At 38.3% G+C, this 23800-nt stretch overlaps 1 protein-coding gene across 5 annotated transcripts in view; it reads left to right on the top strand.

Moving 5' to 3' along the window:
• Positions 1 to 23800, top strand: part of kug (FAT atypical cadherin kugelei) — a 956861-nt gene that overhangs the window by 914706 nt on the left and 18355 nt on the right. For all 5 annotated transcript variants that reach the window (XM_083129471.1, XM_083129473.1, XM_083129474.1 and 2 more), the window contains 5 exons: positions 4313 to 4456; positions 9230 to 9481; positions 11037 to 11865; positions 20677 to 21008; positions 21866 to 22981. In XM_083129471.1, coding sequence (XP_082985597.1) covers positions 4313 to 4456; positions 9230 to 9481; positions 11037 to 11865; positions 20677 to 21008; positions 21866 to 22981 — 2673 coding nt within the window. The remainder of the gene's footprint in view (positions 1 to 4312; positions 4457 to 9229; positions 9482 to 11036; positions 11866 to 20676; positions 21009 to 21865; positions 22982 to 23800) is intronic.

Consider the following 23800-nt stretch of genomic DNA (forward strand, 5'->3'; position numbering starts at 1 on the left):
ATTCTCTGGACAGATTGACAACAAGTTCAAGTCTTTCCATTGTCTCTTGTTTTTCACCACTCTTCTTCTACTTCTTAGAATACCTTATTTTGAATGCAGTTTTTTTATTTAAAACAATTGCACATTACTTTTCTTTATTCTTAGACACCTTTGAGACCAAAGTAACAAGCTAAAAGCATCATGTAACTTTGGCAGTTTCACAAGGAAGTGACGGATGAATGAATGAATGAAAAGACATTAGAAAGGTAAGGAGAGACTAAAAACTTCCTCAGAAACAGTGTAAGAGGGCCACTCATCTTAAAAAGCTAAAAACACTTGTTACAATACAGTCATCATCTCCCAACGTGGATAATTAACAGTTGAGAAGGTTAAAAGTTATCTGAAGAAAAGTAAAGGCACATTTGATTATGGTGACTATGGTGAACACTTGAAATAACATTACAGACATGTCACCTTGGAAGGTGCAACCCTTGCAGCAATGGAAGGCAACACAGGCCCCTCCAGTCTGTAAAGAAGCCTTCACTCCACGTGTGCAACCAACAGGCTGAGGTGATATGATGCGTACTACAGTGTGTTTTAAAAGTCGTGCATTATTCTAAAAACCTGTAACTTTAAAAGTAATAGGTTTATTACAATGAAATATTGTTCGTTACACAGAGAAAACTTTAAAATTAATGTTTGATGTGGTTTGGTTCATCGCCAGATCTCCAGCTGGCCACCATTCACGTCCAAACACACTTGCAATCTTCGTTTGAATCCAAGAATTGCATTCTGATGGTGCTGAACTGGAATGTTTTGAATCACATAACGGATCTTGAACTTCAGGATGTCAAGATCTGTTGGTTTCTGTGCATACACCTGGGTGTTGACATATACTCACAGCCAGCAATCTGGGGTGTAACGGTTGATCTTCCACATTGTACACCCAACTGTCAACCCCACTTCCACATAGTACACCCTGGACTGTATTTTGCAGACAAACGAGGCTCTGGCGACTGGCCCTATGGCCAGTATAATTCTGTGTGTTGTCCTGTTTTTTTGTCCTTGTATGTGCTGAGTGCCTCTATACAGCCTCAGCTTTTAACGGAAGTCAGAATATTTTAAGATTTTAGTTATGCAACGTTAGAGTTGTTATTTGTAACGATAAGGGGCTGGACCCAGTATAACGTGACGAGTCAAAAATAGCCTAAGTGTTGACGCACCCAAAATTTTAAAATCAAATTCAAATTCAAAACAACCAGCAATCGCAAGGCATAAGGTCTGATGACCTTGCAAGTTAAGGTGTGGGTCTTCTGCAGCCTTTGAGAAAACAGCCTGGGCCAAATGGCACAAGTGACAAGCAACACATGCAGCTGCTTGTCTTGTTGCTTCAGTACAAAATATTGCATTTATTCTCTAGGTTTACTTTCAAGTGACAAGAATTGTTTTTGCTTGTCACTTCCATGTGAAAGATGTTTTCTTTTTTTTACTTTTGTTAATTTATTTTCTGCACTTTTGAATAAACTCGATTCATTTGAAGAACATGCAAAGTTGAATATTTAGTACTTAATTATGACCATGGGTATAAAGGTACAGGGCACTTTGTTGCTATGGCACCTAAATTTTCAAATTCAGGTCTAAGTTTATTTTATATATATATATATATATATATATATATATATATATACAGGAATAGGGTTAGAAATGGTGCCAGAAGGGCGGATAAATACAAATAATGAAGGAGACAGTAAACACTTACCACACGAATAGAAATAATTCAATATTTCGCGATCTGAGTCGCATTTTCAAGAAGGTAGATAAAAGATCGACGACACTGTGAGTAGAGGCACAGTGGATAAAAGCAAGGAGGGCCAAAAGGGCTAAGTAAAAATCAAATAAGGTAAAAGGAAACACTCACCGGACAGTAGGAAAATTCAAAATTTTCGCTAATTTATAGCATCATCGGTGTGAGAAGAAACAGAAGACGGAACCGGAAGTTGGGGTCCTGCAGAGTTGCCAGGTCCCCATTGAAGAAGAAGCGGTGCGTAGAACGAAAAAAACACTGTTTCGTCACCAGGCTCGTCGTAAACTGTGAGTGTGTAGGATGAGTTGGGAGGGAGGGCGGGAGGGTGGGTGAGGGTTGGGCATTACTGGGTGGCCTTGTTCAGGCCAGGTGGAGTGGTTGCACTCATGGCCGATATATAGGCCCTCTCCCATCTTTTGCGAACAGAGGTGTTGGCTGGTTGGGGTAGGAGGTGGATGATCGCTACCCGGAAGCAGTCGTTGAAACTGATGTTGTGGTGGTTGGTGTGGATGCCTACACCAGGCCCTGGTTAACCGTGGATATCCCTCCATCCTGGTCACCAAGCAAATATCACGAGCTGCCTCACATACCACTACCACCAAGAAACCTGCTGCCACCAACCCACCTGCACTCATCACCCAATATCATCCCCACCTCAACAAAATCAGGCACACACTGCACTCTCTTCTCCCAATCCTCCACAGTGATCCCGAAACCAAAAACATATTTCCCGACAAATATGTGGTGGTTTTCAAATGCCCCCCTAACCTCCAAAACATCCTGGTCCACAACACTCCTTCACCACACATCCAACACCCCCCTGCCCATAAATGCAACCGACCCAGGTGCAAGACCTGTCCCATCCTCATCACTTCTCACACCCTCCAGGTGCACACGGCCACTGGCAAATTTACCCTCCATCCCAAAGGGACCTGCCATGCCTCAAACCTTATCTACATCCTCACCTGCAACATCTGTGGTGATTTTTACCTGGGGGAAACATCAACGGCCCTCAACCTCCGCATCAATAACCACCGCTCCTCCACCCACAACCTGGACTTCACTGTCGCCGACCACACCAACCACCACAACATCAGTTTCAACGACTGCTTCCGGGTAGCGATCATCCACCTCCTACCCCAACCAGCCAACACCTCTGTTCGCAAAAGATGGGAGAGGGCCTATATATCGGCCATGAGTGCAACCACTCCACCTGGCCTGAACAAGGCCACCCAGTAATGCCCAACCCTCACCCACCCTCCCGCCCTCCCTCCCAACTCATCCTACACACTCACAGTTTACGACGAGCCTGGTGACGAAACAGTGTTTTTTTCGTTCTACGCACCGCTTCTTCTTCAATGGGGACCTGGCAACTCTGCAGGACCCCAACTTCCGGTTCCGTCTTCTGTTTCTTCTCACACCGATGATGCTATAAATTAGCGAAAATTTTGAATTTTCCTACTGTCCGGTGAGTGTTTCCTTTTACCTTATTTGATTTTTACTTAGCCCTTTTGGCCCTCCTTGCTTTTATATATATATATATATATATATATATATATATATATATATATATATATATAAATCAAAATTTTCGCTAATTTATAGCATCACACCGATGATGCTATAAATTAGCGAAAATTTTGAATTTTCCTACTGTCCGGTGAGTGTTTCCTTTTACCTTATTTGATTTTTATATATATATATATATATATATATATATATATATATCAAGTTTGCTTATGGAAACTTCCATTACCTTCTTTAAAATAATGAGTACAGTATATGTTTTTTTAATATGTGTATTTTCTGTATCACGTGTATCATTAAATCAGAATAATAAACATGCCATGATAATTTTTTTCACTGCTACTAGCCAGGGCCGGATTAAGGTGGGTGCTATTGATGCTGCAGCATTAGGCCCATTCCTGAAATAGACCCAGATGAAAACAGACGAGAATTTTCCGAAAGCTGAACTGTTTTCTTTTGCTATTTTAACCTGAAAATAAATGTTAGAATGAAATTTGGAGCCCAAATTTCGGACGCCTAGATACATGTAGTAAAATTTTCACCTTGAAAGTTAGTGGTATACCAAGAAATCGACGGTATGCAGCATCAGGCCTAATTTCGTCTTAATCCGGCCCTGCTACTATGCAGCGATGGTGGAGTCTGCCATGTACGAGAATGGATTGCATAGTTATTCATATGTTACCACCTGAACCATGTTCAAGAAGGCTGCTCCAGTGCAAGAATTAATTACTTTCATTCCATTCTTAAAATAAGTAGTAAATTAAATGTTTTAAGGTCACAATTCAAAATACGTAGCTTTATCTTAGTTGGGTTCATGGCTTTCTTGGACCATATTTTTTTTAAAAAAAGTGCTGGCTCGTGAGGAAAAGACTGGCACTTTAATTATTTGTAGTTTTGCCTACCCCTGTTTGTAGGTGCCTAACAAAAGTCATGGAATTTACTTAACCTTGAATAAGTAATGGGCCACAATATATTTAACTAATGTGTTTGTTTCCTTTGCAGATTTCCAGCTATGTGATCGAAATTGAGGCAAAAGACCATGGAACACCTTCTTTGAGTAGCACTGTTTTGGTGAACATTGAAATTTCTGATGCAAATGACAACCCTCCAATGTTCTCGCAACCTAACTACACTGCCATAGTTCAGGTATTGCAATGTGGTATTTTATTAATTTAAAAAATTATATGTGGGTGTATTATTTCACAGTGTGATTTCCAAGGCCTTTAACCAATGATCTTCAGGAATTGTAAAAGTGAATGTTTCTTATGGTGAACGTTGCAGCTAATACTTTATGTAGAAATTTATTGGGTAGGATTGGATTGGTTTTCCCAGTGTAGCAATGAAAGTGATCAACATATGTTTATTGTTTACAAGCTTATCAAACAAGTTTCATGATATCTCTGATAAAGAAATTGCAGAAATGTCCAGCCAAAGAAAATTGTCTGCGCCATACTTACAGTCTGAAAATGTAATGTTTCATTACTCTTTACCTTTATTTACCACCCAGTTGGCTATCAACGCTAGACATTAAAAAATTATATTTTGAGGCAAACATTAATTATATGCTATGTAGGGGCAATCAGAAATACATATTACACATTCAAACATGACTTTAATATCCATAAAATTTTAAACAAGAACCAACTAACCAGGATAAAATGATACATAGTTCTGACAACTAGAATTCGAAGTTAGATATACCTGTGCATGTTAAGTGGTTGACTTTCAGACTCGCCACAGAAGTTCCCAGGTTCAAATCTCGATCTGAACATAGATGTTATTTGTGAACAGTCCTTCATCATATCACCAATCATCTTTGTTATCGTAGCTAGTCAAAAGTGGCAGAAATGCAACACTAAATAACAAAAATATTTGTATAAGTACAAGGTATATACTGCAACAGTTTATTACTACTCCTACTCACTACTCCTTTTCTAACGAATGTTGGTTGTATTTGAATGTTTAAAATACAAACATGATCCACAACATATACACATTAAAGAATTAGCCTTTTGTTCATTTACACAAACCAGGAATTTGCAAAATGTTTAGATTGATTTGGTTAATTTTACTTTGCTTTTCTGCCACTTTTGGCTATCGTGAAGTTGAGGATGAGTGATGAAATGATAAAATTGATTAAAGGACACTTGCAGAGAATGCCCATGCCCAGGCTGGGATTCGAGTCTAGGACCCCTGCTGTCGTATCATGCCATGCACAGTAACAAGAAATAGAATATTTGAGGACATGCAATTGTCGTTAAATATGATTTATCCCCCTCCTCCCATGTGGTAATATTTTTCTGTACCAATATCTCTAACTCTGTATGTCCAAACTTACGTTCATACATGTTTTTTTGTGTTACTATATAATATTCTTCATAAATTTACAGTAATTCTTTCCATGAAATTTTTAAACAGAGGTAGTATTTGCTTTGTACGTCATATTTATACCACAGACACTTATCAACAACAAGTACATACATTGTATATAAAAACTGAAATTTACAATTCTTGCACTTTGTTAGGATGTAATGAAAACATCGTTGTTGTGTGGGAATAATTGTCTTCTCTTTCTCTATTACTTGTAGCTGGATAAAATGGATGTAAGTAGATCATTTGAATGTTGTATCCATGTATATAAATACCGGTATACATATGTACTCCTTTTTTTTATCACCACAAATCTCTAACCTACAACATTTAGCACAGTGTTTTTTTCTTTTACATCTTGGCACATACACTATGTTATTTAAGCTTTTTAGCCAAAGCAATAAGAAGTAAACTGTCCCCCTGTGCTTTGCACCATGCCATGAAGGTAAATAGGGGGTGTGGAGTTAGGGCCCTACACTTTCTTGGTCATAGCCGAAGGTGGGAGTGATTGTGATCGGCACCATGCCCCTTGCCGTCTTTACACCCCAGAGTTTCCTCCAGCTATCCACTTTATACGATGCTGGGTAGGCACAGAAGCCGCTTCAACAGGTGGGGAAAATGTTGGGTGTCTCGCATGGTAGTCAGACGAACAATAATCAAATAAGAATTGTTCCAATCATTGATTAACGAAAATTATTTTGATATTTACTGCAAAATTATTGCAAGATATATCCACACCTACACTCATATATACTTGTATTATCAAGAACATATCAAAATTAGAATCAGTACTTGTTCGTGCTGAGAGATTGTTCACATTGTTTGCAATTGTCAGTGATGCCACAAATCTCTTAAAAATAATAGACACACTGATTTCGTAGAAGATATGGGGGGAATTGTGATAGGGATTTGTTGCTAAACAGTTTCGTAGCACTTATTAACTTTAGCTCGTGTCTGTTAGTGAAAAGATACATATTGTTTACTTAATTAAGTCATATAAAATTTCTTACGATCGATTCTGACTCCACATTCTTTTAAATTCCTTTTGGAACATACATAGTTCTTGTACATTATTTCACACATGCAAAAGAATATACACTTCAATTTTTTCCTTGTGATTTCTTGGAAAGAGGGTTGTTTACAATATGCATTCAAGATTTTACATTTAGTATATACTATTATTGCTATTCTTCTGGTGTATGGAATCTCTCCTATGGTTTCTACGCAATTCGTGGAGTTTTTCTCTTTGGCTTGTTCATGATTTCAATGCAAAAGAATACAGTGAAGTACAACTATTGGTGAATAATGGATATGGTGCTTGAAAGTAAAATGGGTGATAAAATTAACATTGATCTTTCCATTCTGGTTCTATTTATACTCGTCCAAGATCGTACAATTGTGGTGACAGTGTGTATGTTAATTCAGAATTTTCTACACTAAGTGTGCTCGAACATTGCTTCCAATTGATTTCAGTACACTGGAAATGCAAATACTACAAACTTGCTTTACTTTTTCTCATGTTGGAGTAAGCAATGTGATAGTATACATGAAAAAGAGCCCAGTAGAGCTGTCCTACAAGATCGTAGCAGGCCTCATTTGTAACATAACTGAAAAGACTGATATTTTTGCAACAATTCCTCTCCAAAAACAAACTCTTCAATTGCATTTTGACAGCCTTATCCATCAGGTTGTAAATTTGAGAAAACATCTACTGTATTTATCATAAATCACCGTATGGAAGAACATTTCTTGTTCATAAAATTTTCCATTAAAAATACACTGAATTTTTGGAATACTTCTGCTCCAACAGCTGTTAATGTGGTGATGTAATATGATTACAGAACAAACCTCTTTCAAAACAGAGGATTTAATTTACAAATAAGAGCCAAGGGCATGTTTAAGCTTCTTATTTGGGTGTTGATGTGTCACTAAGCATATTTCAGTTATTACTGTTCTTATTTACTTACATTATTTAATGAAAACTTTCAGAGCTTAAGCGAATGTTGCATATTGATGTTGCATTGAAATTCTCTGTGTGTTGTGTGTGAAACTATTTTGCATGCAGATGTTGCATGGCCAGCGATATGTAATGTGTTCCTTATGCTCCTTTGTGTCTATTTTTACGTTTCAGCTTCTAATGTCATAAACAGCTGTAGGAGCAGTGTACAGTCTGCATGCGTGGTCATAGAAAATATTAGAGAACATATGTCAATACATATTCTCACGTGGTTGCCTATTTACATTCAGGAAGTAAATACATTTCTCCTGTATCTTTCTTCGGCAATGTTCATAACACACTTCTTGAATTTAAATGATAAAGCAGTCACTGACAACTGATACTCTCTAATATAGATCAAACTAGACATAACATATACATGAAAAATTCATGGAGCAATGTTAACAGGCAGATTTAGCTGCAACGTCAAGATGTGCATCAGTAGTGTGGCTGATCTTGCATCTTGGAAACGTATTCCAAATTATATTGGACAAAGTGCAAAAAGGTCAATATAAAAATAAAAAAATCTACCCCAAATATTTCATTCCATGAGTAAATTGATTTCATTGAATCTTTATATTATGTGAAGCAATCATGTTCAAGATCTTGTAACTTAAATCTCAGGCCGACGTCTGTGGTGGAGTGGTTAGCACAGCATGCTACAATGCCAATGGTCCTGGATTTGAATCCCATCCTGAACAAGGGTGTTCTTTCTGAGTGTCACTTCATCAGTTCCATCACTCATCCTCATCTTCACGATTAACCAAAAGTGGCAGAAAAGTGAAGTAATAAGCCAAATTAATCAATCGATCGACTGAATAAATCTCAGGTTCTTCCAGGATATAGATCTCAACAACAAAGTATTGTTTAAGACTAAATTTTCCCATTTCATTCAGCCAAACTTTTGCTGCAAGAAAACATACTAACGTGTTCATTTTTTCTTATCTGTGTAAACCCATTTGCTTGGCAGACTTACATTTTCAAATGACTGTTTTATCACAGAATTTAGTTTATCTTTCCCAAGGATGTTTAATTAAGAATCAACAAATATTTATTCCATTCTGTATGAAATTAAACTCCACCTACATTTGATCAAATTTTCACAATATGATATATCTTCTTGAAGTGGTTGCATTAATATGATAGAAAGCTCTCAAATACAAAGAAGTATGTTTTTATTACGCATATGTAAGAAATATATATATTTTTACCCACACATGGATAACTTCAATTCAGGTCTCTGTTGCTGAATAAGGGAAACACTACATAAATTCTACCAGCTCTGGAAGTGGTCGATTTTCATCACTCATCCTCATCATCATGGTTAGCAGAAAAGTAATGCAAAATACATATACACATACATACTTAATTTTTTGAAAATTACAAATGTATGTGTTCAATATTCGTTCACATAATTTTTTTCTTCAAGAAAATATATGCAAGATAAACCATTATTTCATTTGATAATGTTTACAAAGTTGTAATTTTTATTTTATGTCAATATTTCTTCTCAGAGTATGCAAAATCAAAGCTATTTATTTTTTTCATTTCAGGAGGACAAACCACTTGGCTTCACGATCTTGAAGTTCATAGTAACTGATGCAGACAGTGCTCCGAATGCAGATCCATACACTTTTGATTTCCGAGCTGGAAATGAAGGTGGTGTGTTTCGCTTAGTTCAAGATGGAACCCTGCGCACAGCAACCAAGTTCAATCACAAATTAAAGGACACCTACCACTTGCATATCCGTGTGTTTGACAATGGAACACCTCCACTGTACTCAGATACGTGGGTAACTGTTAAGGTGAGTTTATTTTACAAACTAGACTTAAATGAATCTATTAATTTTATAGCTATGTTTCCATTTTCATTTTTTTACATGTAAAGTAAATCTCTTTTGCCTTTTCCACTCTCTGGCTGGGCCAGCATGTAAGTCAAACCTCTTCATGTATCTGTGTTCTTCCAGAACTTGTATTATTTTTTGTGTTCCAATCATCCCCTTCTCAGACCACCACCTCCTCTTTCCACTGGCATCTTAATCTTCCTATGACACTAAAAAACTTCTTACGTCACATGCTGGCAACATATTTGTTAAAAACAATAAAAAACACTTTAGGAGTTCTTCCAGCTTTCAGTTCCATTTCGGAATCATCATCAGGGCTGGTGGAGAGACGATGAAAGAGACATGGTTGAAGTTCCACTTGGAAGAACTCCTAAAGTGTTTTTTATCATGCTGTTTGTGTGTTTTTTATTGTTTTTTACAAAAATCTTTGTCTTCCCTTTAGCCTTTTACCTACTCTTTATACAGTACATGCTCTCACTGGAAATCTTTCTAGCTCCATGTTCTTCACCTGTCCAAACCACCTAAAATTATACATATTAGATCTATTCTGTAGCTTCACTATCCCTTCCTACAAAATCTCACTTTTATTGTCTTTCCTGGTAAAGCCTAGTGGGTATCAATTTGAACTTAACCAATGCCAATACTTGTACCGATTACCACTGATACCATTTAAGATATTTTGAGTTGAGTATTCAATCACTATCTGCATGCTCGCAGCTGTTATCTTGAAAAGTGTTTGCCATATTGCATATTTCTTGATGGGTTATAACTTGGGACCGATTGCACTCATCAGTGTTTAGTTTTCTCAGAAATGTTCCAAATAGTTCAAAGTTCATAATAAAAAATAAAGCTATTTTTGAAAATAAAAAAAATAGTACTTTTGTTGGAAAATCACTATTTGTAACATTTTATGAGAATATCTGGGAGTTGAAAGTCTTAATAATTCTCGGACCAAACAATAGTTTTTATATATTGTAAGGTTATGAAAAGTTTGTTAGAAGACTTTAGATGAATTGAACCCTTAAAATACATTTTCTAATACTTATTAACTTACCTTAAATAACCTTTTTATAGAAATACAATTTACAAAGAAATTCAATTTCTAAAAAGGAAGTCATTGAAATTTATACGATATTCAATCATTTTATTATTTAAGAAGAACAACAACATATCTTCATTGTAATTGATGATATGAAAATAGTGAAAATGGAATGGAATGTCTATTAAAGACTTCCATCTTTTCCATTACCATTCACTTTGACTTCCTTTAATGTTGGTACATCATCAGTACTGGCAAAAAATTTATGTCAGTTCATCATAACATAGAGCAATATTTCACCATGATAATGTAATGAACCAGAGCCTTTCTGCCAAATTTTGCTAATAGACTGTCCTAGGCAAATTTAATTAATCAGTATGGATTATAAATATTGAGATTGGTCTATTGTATTACAAATAATCACTAACGTAATTATTTACAATATATATATATATATTGTCTTTCTTTTGATTCCAGGTGATAGAAGAATCTCAATATCCACCTGTAATAACACCTTTGGACATTGCTGTCAACTCATTCTTAGATGAATTCCCAGGTGGCGTGATTGGCAGAATACATGCAAGCGATGAAGATGCATACGACACTTTAGTCTACAATCTTGCATCGTCGCCCACTCTGCTCAATCCATCGGCATTATTTGATATCGACCATGAAGATGGAACACTGGTTGCCTTACCACGCCTGGATGTAGGAGATTATAACCTTAACGTTACGGTATCCGATGGAAAGTTTGTTTCCGATGCCAGTGTGAAAGTCTCTGTCAACTTGGTTACGGAGGATATGATAAAAGAATCGGTGATTATAAAATTCCGCGAAGTCAGTCCGGAAGATTTTATATTGAGTTACAGAAAAGGCTTCATCCGATCTGTCCGCAATGCCATCGGCGTCCGACCAAAGGATGTGATTATCATAAGTGTCCAATCATCGAAGTCAAGGTCTTCACGTGACATCGTACCTAAAGAACAGAAACGCCATCCTCGTCAATCAAAACCTAACCTTGATGTTTTGTTTGTTGTGAGGAAAGCCCACTCTGGCTTTTATCCAGCAAACACTGTGAGAAAGAAGCTGCAAGATCATAAAGAGGACATGGAGGTGACGATGAAACTGGCTGTCCTGGAAGTTGTGCATGAAAAGTGTACTCCTACATATTGCAAGTATGGCAAATGTTTCGATCGCATTGTCCTTGACACTGCCTTAGTGATTTCCGTTACAACAGATGTTACAAGTTTTGTTTCCCCACAGCATAACCATAAAGTTGAGTGTGATTGCAAGGAAGGTTATGCAGGTAAGTTTTATTCAGTTACTATCTTCTAAATACTGAATGGTAACACATTTTTTTGACAGTCTACTTTAGTTTGAAAACAAATGTAATAGTTGTGGCAGCCCCCATGATATGACAAATCTTCATTTCAATTGAAGGGCTCAGGTGTAAAACATGGTAAGTGACATTTTCGTAATTTTTGAGTTACAAAGTAAAATGTGCCATCCTTCAATTTTCGAGTGAAATTGCCATGTCATACAATTTGCATTGGACTCAGTGAAGCCTTCCGAAATTGGTAAACACAACATGTGTTGCGGTAAAGACCGACTTATAATGCGTTGAGACTTTGGTAATTTAAGAGAACTGTTTTACCTTAGGTGTAGTTCTACCAGATGAATAATACGGTACATCCTTTTAGATTTTAGAATATTTATAATACTAAAGAATACATATTGGTATGTAGAACCGTAATTACAACTGTCTAATATCGTAGATAATAAGAGACGCGCACGTACTATGTTGCACGGCCGAGCTCACATGAGCAAGTCCCCAGTCTGTTCGCTGCACGCACATGCGCCGCAGACGGCTCGCAGCAGAATGCTTTCATTCCCGAACATACTCCCCCCGGTTGAATGAACATAATTCAACTAATCTCCATCTTTACCTATGGGGAGGAGCACAATTTTACTAACACTTCTTCTAAAAACTCCGTCTTTCGTTTTCACTGTCACTACATGCACTAGTCCATCGTTCCCAGGATGCACCGCTTCCACCTTAGCTAGTTTCCACTGTAGTGGGGGTACATCGTCCTCCTTCAGTAGTACAACTGTCCCTGGAGATAAGTTCTTCGTGGAGGATGTCCACTTCTGGCGTTGTTGAAGTGAATGGAGGTATTCTTTGTTCCACTGCTTCCAAATGGATCTTCTCATCTTCTGTATCAGCTGGTATCTGCTGAGTCTATTGTCAGGTATGAGGGTAAGGTCAGGTTCTGGGAAGGTTGTTATGGGTCTGCCAATGAGAAAATGCCCTGGAGTTAATATCTGGTAATCTGATTCGTCGGGTAAAACGCAAAGTGGTCTTGAATTTAATATTGCTTCAATCTGGCAAAGTAAGGTACTTAACTCTTCGTAGGTTAGTATGGTGTTTCCCATCACTCTTCGTAGATGATGTTTTAGCGATTTAATCGCCGCTTCCCAGAGTCCACCGAAATTTGGCGCTCTTGGCGGTATGAATTTCCATTCAAAGTGCTCATTTGCAGTGTAGTCTTGAATGACATTTTGAAACTGGGTAGATTCAAACATATTTCGTAGTTCCTGAAGTTCTCTGTGTGCACCTCGAAAGGTACTGGCGTTGTCACTGTAAATGGCTGCACATTTTCCTCTTCGGGATATAAATCTTTTCAATGCAGCTAAAAATGCTTCAGTTGTTAAATCGGTAACAATTTCAACGTGTACAGCCTTCGTTGAGAAACACACAAAAAGTGCAATGAAACATTTTCTCGTTGATTTGCTTCTTGGCGCTCCAGTCTTTATCCTTATCGGTCCCGCGTAGTCTACGCCACTGTACATGAATGGATAAGCTGCTCGGATTCTATGCTCCGGTTGATGTCCCATCAGTTGTTTACTAGCTTCTGATTTAAGTCTATGGCATTTAATACAATAGTGTAGGATGTGCTTAACTATTTGTCTTCCCTGGGCGATCCAATATTTTTGTCTGATAGAGGAAAGTAGTAACTGTGTTCCAGCATGCAGTAATCTGTGATGTTCGTATTCAATTAACAGCCATGTAAGATGGGCCTTAGGAGGCAAGATTATCTGATGTTTAGCCTCAAAAGCGAGATCGCTGTTTTGTAAACGTCCACCCACGCGAATAATGGAATCGGCGTCGAGAAATGGATACAGATCCTTTATTCTGCTGTTTGGTGAAACTTCTCTCTTGTGTGTTAAGTCTTCTATTTCCTGCACGTAGAATAAGGCTTGCGTTACTTTAATGCACGTATCTGTGGCTCGTTGCAAATCCTTGGCATTCAGTTTCGAAGTACAATCATTTCTCTTCATGGGTCTCTTCCAATTGTCAATGAAAATGTGACAAAGTGCCATAACTCTCATCATTCTCAAAAAGTTAGAGAATTTCGTAAGAATTTCATCTGATTTGTGGGTAGTTACCAATGAGGTTATTTTCACCTTCCTTCGTTCTGGTACTTCTGTAGGTGGATTCATTCCAAAACTGATATCGTTGATGGTCAACTTCCGATCTTGATCTGATTGGCTTAAAAATACTGGTCCTTGGAACCAAAGTGACTTTTCCTTTAGCTTCAGGGGTTCGACTCCTCTCGATAACATATCAGCAGGATTATCCTTTGACCTTACATGCCGCCAATCACACACCTGTGTATATTCCTGTATTTGAGCCACTCTATTTGCCACAAAGGGTTTCCATGTCTCTGGGTCCTTTGCAATCCATGCCAAAACAATCTGCGAGTCTGTATATAAATATACCTCGTTTATTTGGAGATTCAATAAGGGTATCACTTTATTAACTAATTTTGCCAATATAAGTGCTGCGCACAGCTCAAGGCGAGGCAAAGTTATTTTCTTAATCGGTGCAACTTTCCCCTTGCTTCACAATAACCGTGAATTAACTTCTCCTCCTGCAGTTACAGTTCTGACGTAAATGCACGTGCCGTACATTCTCTCAGACGCGTCAGAAAACCTGTGAATTTCAATGTTTATTATCTTCCCTTTAGGTAAAATACATCGTGGAACCTTAATGTCTGAAATGTGGCATATTTGTGCTTGTAAAGCCTTCCATTCGTTTAATACATCTGAAGGTAACTCGTCGTCCCAGGATACATTTAATTTCCATAGTTTCTGTAGAAATTGTTTAAACAGTGCAATAACAGGCCCAATAATTCCGAGCGGATCGAAGAGTTGCACGATTTGACTGGCAACCCTGCGCTTACTTAATGTTTCTTGAACGTTCAAATCGTAGCAGGCCAAATTGTTTTCTTTCTTTGCACGTATCGTCGAAAAGCTTTGTTTATCGTAAGGAGGTTTGCTGCAGCCAGCAGCCTCACTATTTCTTTGATTGTTGATAACTGGGTCATTGTTGTTTACCAAACAAGCATTGCTGTCTGCTTTTTCTGCTTGATCCCGCGTAGGGGAAGTTGTAATGCATTTCTTCCTCCCGTCGACTGGATTGCTGCGTGGATGGTAGGTTGTAAGATGATGTGTCTTCGCCGGTGCGAGTGTAGCCAACTCAGCATTGTGTTCTGGCGCTAGCGCTGAATCTCCGGCCGTTAATATGCAAAGAGTGTCGGCGGTGGTATTCCAATTGACACCTAGAGTTTTTGTACTGTCGTCGTTAAACAGAATCGTGTCTTTAACTTCCCGTAGTTCTAAAGGTATAGTTTCCATTACTCTTGCAGAATTGGATGCCCATTTTCGTAGCTTAAATCCTCCTGCCGATAATAATGCTGACAGTTCTTTACGTAGATTAATGGCTTGATTCTCGTCTTCTTGCCCTGACAGCAAGTCATCTATATAAAAGTCTCTCTTCAGTATTTCAGCAGCTTGTGGATAGTTGTGCATTTCGTCTGTCGCTAGTTGCTGTAGGCATTTAGTTGCTAGATATGAGCTAGATGTCAGACCATAAGTTACAGTGTTCAATTCGTAGATCATTAGTGGTTCGTCGTGAGATTTTCTCCATAATATACACTGTAGTTTTCTATCAGAAGGGTGCATATGAATCATCCTATACATCTTCTCAATATCAGATTTCAGAGCGACTATATGAGTCCTGAAGCGAAGTAGTAACCCGAACAGATCCTCTTGTAGAACCGGTCCTGCACTTTGTAGACTTGCTTGAGTTGCTGTTTTAAGTCCACTTTATGCACAGTAAGGCTAATCGGGGCTGGACCTACAGTTTAAAGTGGGATCCGAACCACTTGTGCCTCCACCGGGTATCGAACCCGGGACCCCTTGATTACAAGGCAATGACGCTACCACTACGCCATGGGGGAGGCCCTGCACTTTGTAGACAATTGAGTGACCGGCCACTGGTCGTTTTTGCTGAATCGTCGAATACGACTCGTACTTTCGTCGTGGAGCTGGCTGTATTCACAACTGGATGATGGGGGATGAAATATCGGATGTCTTCCGTTGCTGGCACCTCTCGCACTTCCTGCACTGCTTGCATGTGGTGCAATCTCTCGTACTCGTTCATAAATTCCACATATTCTTCTTTCAATTCCAGTTCTCTCTCTAGTCGGCGTTCTAACTAAAAATCTGGAGTGTGCATGTTCCAAAGATTCCCCTAATGCTGATCTTTCTTCCATCAGAGGTAAGCGTACCGTGTAAGTGCCATCTTCATTCCTTTCTGTAGTTTGGCGAAAATGTGCTTCCAATTTCTTTTCTTTAGGCGACATAATTTCTTCCGACAAATCTTCCACCGACCAGAAACGATGTAAAAGGATTTCCAACGGCTCACCCTGTATGAAGAATGATCTGCTTGGATGTGACGTTGTTCCTGGAGTGTTGCCCACTACAATCCAGCCAAACTGTGTGTTTTGTTACGTAGGATAAGGTCCTTGTTTCGACATCTTCTCTGGCAGTAGGATATCGAAAAATATACTTGCAGAAATTAAAATGTCAATCTTTGCAGGGACATTGAAGTTTTCATCCGCCAGGTCAATATCTGTAGGTATCTCCCATGTCGAAGTATCCATTTTTTCTGCAGGCAAATGTTCCGTAATATTCTTCAAGGCAGAGCATTGTGCCTCTACAGTAAATTAATTGAATCTTGATTTTAATTCCACATTCACAGCATAAGGTGAATTTACAGTGTTGGAACTTATTCCTTGTATCAACGTATTTTGTCTCTGTCTTCGCAACCCAAGACATTGTACCGTATCCATACCAATGAGGTTCACTTGAGACCCCGGGTCCAATAAGATGCGGCAAGGCAAGTATTTTCCATCTTTGTCCTTTGCTAGAACACAGGCAGTAGCCAGCAAAACATTCTGGTTCTTATTCTTTACTGAATACGATGAACTGGTTCCCTCTCCGACTTGAGGGTTGGAAACACTGCTTGCTTCATTCGCAGCTGATCTTCCTGGAAGGAGGGGAGGTACACGGCGCTCGCTACCCCTTTCTTCGTGCAAACTCGTGTGATGACGCAACCTACAGTACCTGCAAGAGCCTGCTTTACAATTTAACACTGAGTGATTAGCAAAACGCAAACAATTCGTGCATATGCGGTTCTCATGCAGGAATTTATATTTCTGTTTATTCGTCAATTTCAAAAATGACTGGCATCTGAATAAAGGATGAAAAGGAGATGCATCTCTGCAATAGATGCAGCTTTTGCTCGACGCAGTAAAATACGTGTTAGATGCTTGTGGCGTTCTTGGCCTGACATTACTAACAGCTGGTGACCTTGAAAACGGCTTCGTAGATGTCGAAGGTTCATTTGCTTCGAATTTCTGTAGAGAGTTGCACTTAGCTTCTAAAAATATAAGCAATTCTTCGATGGTACTGAATTCTGTATTGCTTGATTGTTTTTCAAAGTCTCTTCTCGTACATTTATCCAATTTGGCTGAAAGATACTGAACGAGAAAAATATCAATTAAGTCCGCGTCTCCCTGAATGTTTCTTAATGCTTCTATAGAACTTCTAATCATAGTCGTGAACTTTCTTAATTCTGTTACACTTTCCTTAGTGACTGAAGATACATTCAAAATGTCATTTACGTAAGCATTAACTTTGGATTATTGTATTTGCGCTGAATCAAATCCCAGGCGACCTTGTAATTAGGACCTGTGAGTTGCAAATTCTCGATCGTTTGTAATGCATCACCCTTTAACGAAAGCCGTAAATACTGCAATCTTTGTATGTCTGACAAGGTTTCATTTGTTTCTATGAGGGCTACAAAAATATCTTGACACGATGAAAATTGAGTGTAGTTTCCGTCAAACGTTGGTAAAGTTACATCTGGGAGCTTGATTGGAGATTTAGTTTCAGGCTTACATGTGTTATTCTTTCTCGTCGAGTCTTTGTCTATTATTGAAAGCATTTTAGCTTCTAACGTGAAGTAACTTTGCTCAAGTGACGCTCTCTTCTCGTCGTGAGATTGCTCATCTGATAATTCGGATATCTTGTCCATTACCTCTTCTAGTTTTGACCAAACACTCCCGAGTTGCTTATGCCTTGCTACAATTTCGTTTACATGACCACTTGCTTCGCCATAATTCGACACGTAGTTCTGAAGCCGAGTTAATTGTCCTTGAATTACACTGCGTTGTCTCACTAGCTTCTCAAGCATTTCACTTTCTTCCGGCATTTTCTCAGGCAAGGTTAGGAATATGAACAAACAAGCATGGAAAAGGAAAATAAAAGAATTTACTCACGTACATGGAATCTGCAGCCGTTGATAATACCTCTGCTCTTGGCAACCCTGTGACTGGATCGTGCTGTCCGTTGATTCTCCTAGCTCGCTCTAATTTCCCCTCGTGCGGCGTGGCTGAAGTGGCGGGAAAACTGCTTTGTTCTGTAACTTCACTGTACTTTCACTGCCTGTATCACTTCACTTCACTAAACTGCACTTTCACCAGTCCCGTCGTTTACCGATTTCCGTAATTCATCCGGTTTTGCGGAGGACCATATGTTGCGGTAAAGACCGACTTATAATGCGTTGAGACTCTGGTAATTTAAGAGAACTGTTTTACCTTAGGCGTAGTTCTACCAGATGAATAATACGGTACATCGATTTAGATTTTAGAATATTTATAATACTAAAGAATACATATTGGTATGTAGAACCGTAATTACAACTGTCTAATATCGTAGATAATAAGAGACGCGCGCATACTATGTTGCACGGCCGAGCTCACATGAGCAAGTCCCCAGTCTGTTCGCTGCGCGCGCATGCGCCGCAGACGGCTCGCAGCAGAATGCTTTCATTCCCGAACAACATGAAAACAATTTATCTACAGTATACCTTCTAATAACCTTTTTTCTTAATGAACTCAGAAATGACCAAAATGTCACTTACCATGTTTTACACCCGAGCCCTTCAATTATAAATGTTCATGGATGTTTCACAAGTAGCAATATGCTAGTACTTACAATGCATTCTGAAATATCACATAGAACACTGAAAAAAATATATACTTCAAGTTTTTGCAATGGGAGCATTCCAGCATTATGCGTGACATTTCATACATAAAATGTAAGGGTCTAGACATGAGATTGGATTAAAATATTCGTATTGAACTGATTTCAAATAATTATGAAGCTCTTCATGGTGTCTAACAAATGAAAAAAACTTGAGTATAATGACATAGCCTTATTCTTTCATGAAAAGCATTGTGCTACGTGTGTTATGCTTTTGAAATGTACACCCAACGGCGAAAGAAACAGTAGGCGAATTGCCCACCACCATTTTCATTTGGTCTGTATTACACAATGTGATTACAATGAATTGAAATAATGACGTCAATAAGCAGAGAACAATGTCTGCTTTGAACCAACATAGTTTCATTCCTTAAAACAACACAGGATGTAGAATAAAAAAGTAATGAAAATAGTGGAGGACAATTTGTCTACTATTATCTTTGCCATTGACTGTACCAAAGTTGGACTTCCTTCGACTGTGAAGCACATAGGCTACAGATGCTAATAATTTTTGTTGATGGAATATGCAAATTATGTGTGTTCACAAACATTTAAACCTTAATGCAATTAAAAACAGTTTTCAGATTAATTCATTTTGTCATTCAAATGGACTAAGACCACTTTTACTAGATTGTTTCAATTATGTTAACATGAAAAAGCATTGATTCTTCCCAGAGAGTAAGAGTAGTTCTAAGTGGATAATATAATCTGATAAACACATTTTTATGTATAATTAGTTGTGGAATCATGTGAATTTGGTCTTTTGTATAATTAATAGTGTCCACTGTAAGTTTATCACTTTGTATTCATATGTAGCAAAAGATGAAACAAAAATCAGAATTTTGCAGCTAAGCAGGTATTATGTAATTCCCTTTTCATAGGTTCATGTTTATCTGTCAGTGAAAGAATATAGTATAACATGTTTCCTGCTGTATGATAGAAAGTAATATTAATCCGGTTGTAGTTGAGCACTTGGTCTTTTTTTAACAATCTTTTCTTGTAATTAACAAGGCCCTTTGAAGTCTATCATTTGAGTTCTACAGTGAGTGCAATGGGCTAACAAAAGTATGGACCTTGTTTTTTTTTTACTTTCGTGGTGAAGATAGGAAATTTGTTGGAAATAGATGCTTCAGACAATTTGAAGAGTATATTATTATTATATTTATTTTGATCCACAACTAGAGATATGAATGGATAAGAGAGGGAAAAAAGAGATGACTTATGAAAGTACAGGCAACACCTCAACAAATGAATGAGGGGCAGGGAATGATAAGAAAATAGAATATTTATTTTACTTAGCGTTTGTGCCACTTTTGGCTAATTGCAAAGATGAGGATGAAGGGTGACAAATGAAATAGATGAAGGAACAATCACAAACACATATGGACAGGACCCAACACAAGCCCTGCAGAGAATTATACTGGCTGCGAGTCTAGACATCAGAGCTTCGCTACTCTGCAAAATGCAGTCCAAGGTGTACTATGTGGATGTGAGGTTGACATTTGGGTGTCTTGAAAAAGAGTCACCTCTTACACCCCACAAAATATGTGAATACGAAGATGTTATCACATAAGTAGTTTGTTGTCTTCAAACATAAGTTATGCACGTGCAGCTCATCAGTGGGAATGTGCTTAAAATAAACTTGTCTCATTCTATTTTCCAGGTGACCGCTGTGAAGTTATTGTAAACGAATGTGCCCGAGAACCATGTCCCTCGTTCAAGGTGTGCGTGCCCGATGCTTCTGTCCAGGGCTATTCGTGCCAGTGTCCAGAGGGTTTCGCAGGATCCACGTGCAACATTGATATCTCCAAGTGCCATGATGAATCTTGCTACATTCCCAGGAACCCTGTTTCTTTCAGTGGCAAAAGTTACGCTCAGTATGCAGTCGACAAGGCTCTAGAGATGCAGTTGAAACTTTCGCTCAGGATACGTACTATGCAACACACAGGAAACCTAATGTATGCTGCAGGAATGTTTGATTACAACATATTGGAGGTAAGGGTAGCATGATTCGATTCTCTTTTGTTTTTAAAATTTGTGTAAAACTTAAAAATTGTTTGCAATTCTCTATGTTACCATGGTGTCGTTTTGCAAACTTCGATGTTCCTTCCACAGTAGACAGTTGGACCATAGAAAGTCCAATACCATAGTTCCCACTCGTAAAGCAACAACGAAATAATTGTTAAGTGGTCACAATTGACCAGAAACTCTCTATGTTATTTGGTTATTGGTTTTAATTTAAGCCAATCTCATTAGATGCTGTTCTTATGTAATTTTATAATATTTCGATGTAACTTTTTTATAAAAAAATACTTTCTTCACTTATTAATTTTTGGCAACCCACTTATCATTCCCAGATTTTTTTTCTGCAAAAGCTGGCTGCATGGAAATATTTATAAATGTGTAAGAACATTTCAACCATATTAATGCTTTGAAATATCTCATTATTTCTTTTAGTTGCCCATATAAAAAATATAGATTACATATTCATTTTTCATTAAGATCCATTGATCATTTTCATTATTTTATGGGAATTTCATCATTTTTATAGATATTGTGATACAAATTTGATTTTGAAAGATTATTTTGACTGCATTGAATAATTTAAAACCATCAAGTTGCAGTGTGGTTAGCATAGCACTCTACAAATCCTGGAGTCCAAGGTTCAAATCATGACTAAGCAATGGACATTTCATTTTGTTTGTTCCTTCAATTCACCATTTATCCTCATCATTATGATTAACTGAGAGAGCTACAAAAACAATGCAAAGTAGTCAAAAATACAAACACAATTTAACAAAGAAATTTAAGATACTTAGAGAAATCTAACAAGGTTTTTTTTTACATTACAGCTTGTCAATGGAGTGGTTCAGTATCGATTTGATTTGGGAAGTGGAGAAGGCATTGTTCGTGTCAGCAGCACATATGTAAGTGATGGACTGTGGCACGAGGTGAAACTTGAGAGGGAATCAAATAACGCACAAATAATAGTTGACGGAAAGCATGTTGCCCATGGAGCTGCCCCCGGAATCAGTGATATTCTTAACCTTCAATCAGACGATCTGTACTTTGGGGGTGAAGTTCGGCAGCACCCGACAATTCTCGGCTACAAAGATATCCAAAGAGGATTCCTGGGCTGTATGGATGACATTCGCATCGATCATGTCTCTGTTCCTCTCCACATGAGCGGTGCTAGTAGCGTAGCAACTTTGAAGCGATTTTTTAATGTAGAATTTCACTGCGACTCGATGCTTGTTTCTCCAGGTATCTGCGGCTCCCAACCTTGCCAGAACGGTGGAACGTGCAGTGATTTGGGTAACACATTCAAGTGCCTCTGTTATCCTAGATTTTCTGGTGCTACTTGTGAAATTGACAATGACCCATGTGCCTCGAGCCCGTGCCTCTACGGAGGAAGGTGCTACAGTACAAACAATGACTTTACGTGTGATTGCCCACTTCACATGAGCGGTAAAAGGTGCGAGTACGGCCAGTATTGCAACCCTAATCCATGCAAGAACGGCGGCGTGTGCGAGGAAGGGAATTTCGAACCGATCTGCAAGTGTCGTGGATTTACGGGTGACCTGTGTACGATAGATGTGAACGAGTGTGAACGCCATCCGTGCCTGAATGGTGGGACTTGCATCAACGAGCCAGGAAGTTACAAGTGCATTTGCCCTCCCAACTCGACAGGGGATTTCTGCAACAAGCCAATATACATTACTCCGATCACGTCGAACAAGCACAGCATCACGGTGGAAGAGCTCATCGGCATAATCGTCGCTCTTATGATTATTCTTCTCCTCGTGCTCTTCTTCATCTTGTTTCGTAGGTTTCGTGTCAAGCGTTCCAGGGAAAGGTCCAATAACATAAACAATGACCCTCGGAAGGACATAATGCTAAATTCAACTAGGGGACCAGATTCAGATTTCAAGAGAAGTTCGAAGCTAAGCAATTTGGAAGTGAGCCAGGTTAGTGAAGTTTATAATGTAGGAGCATATATGTGTGCTGGACATCAATTTTATTCTTTATTTTCTTTTTTCCAAGATCCAGGCAAGTAAATAAATGTACATATTGCAATTAGGTGTTATAGGGAAAAAAATAAGGTACATAGAAGGACTTGTACTCATTAATGAGCAGGTGGGCCTCCCTGACAGTCAAGAATTAATGTCATTACCTTGTAATCAAGGGGTCCCAGGTTAGATACCCGGTGGAGACAAACAGTAGTGTTCAGATCCCACTTTAAAACCGATTAGCTTTTCCGTGCATAAGATTAACTTAAAACCAAAGCAAATCGTCAATAAGCCATCACAGCAATTCTCATTGCTCTTGCTTGATGGTAACATTAAGTGCAAAGAAGGTATGCAATATATAAATAGTAGGGATGGGCCGATATGAAATTTACCGATACCGATAATCGATATTCTACCAATCTGATATAAAATTAAAAATGGTCCTTGTAGAACCTGAAAGGTTCATTGACCTCCTTAATAAATGTGTGTTTCAAGGTGAATGCGGTGCAAACGAAATTGCATATTTAGACATTTACTTTTTTTAGAAAGTAGGGCATAGAGATTTTCTATTAAAATTACAACAAAATGGCAGAATTTTGCACTAAATTATCAGATATTTATTGATATATCGGATTGGTAAAATAATTGGTAATTTTACCGATACACCGATATGCCTATATCGGCCGATACCGATAGAGTACCGATTAATCGGTCCCATCCCTAATAAATAGTGTTTTAGTAACATGATTAATTTTTTGTAATAATTGGTGCTGGCAG

The sequence above is a fragment of the Lepisma saccharinum genome, chromosome 10, assembly GCF_977018435.1.
Source record: "Lepisma saccharinum chromosome 10, izLepSacc3.1, whole genome shotgun sequence".
Taxonomy (NCBI): Eukaryota; Metazoa; Arthropoda; class Insecta; order Zygentoma; family Lepismatidae; genus Lepisma; species Lepisma saccharinum.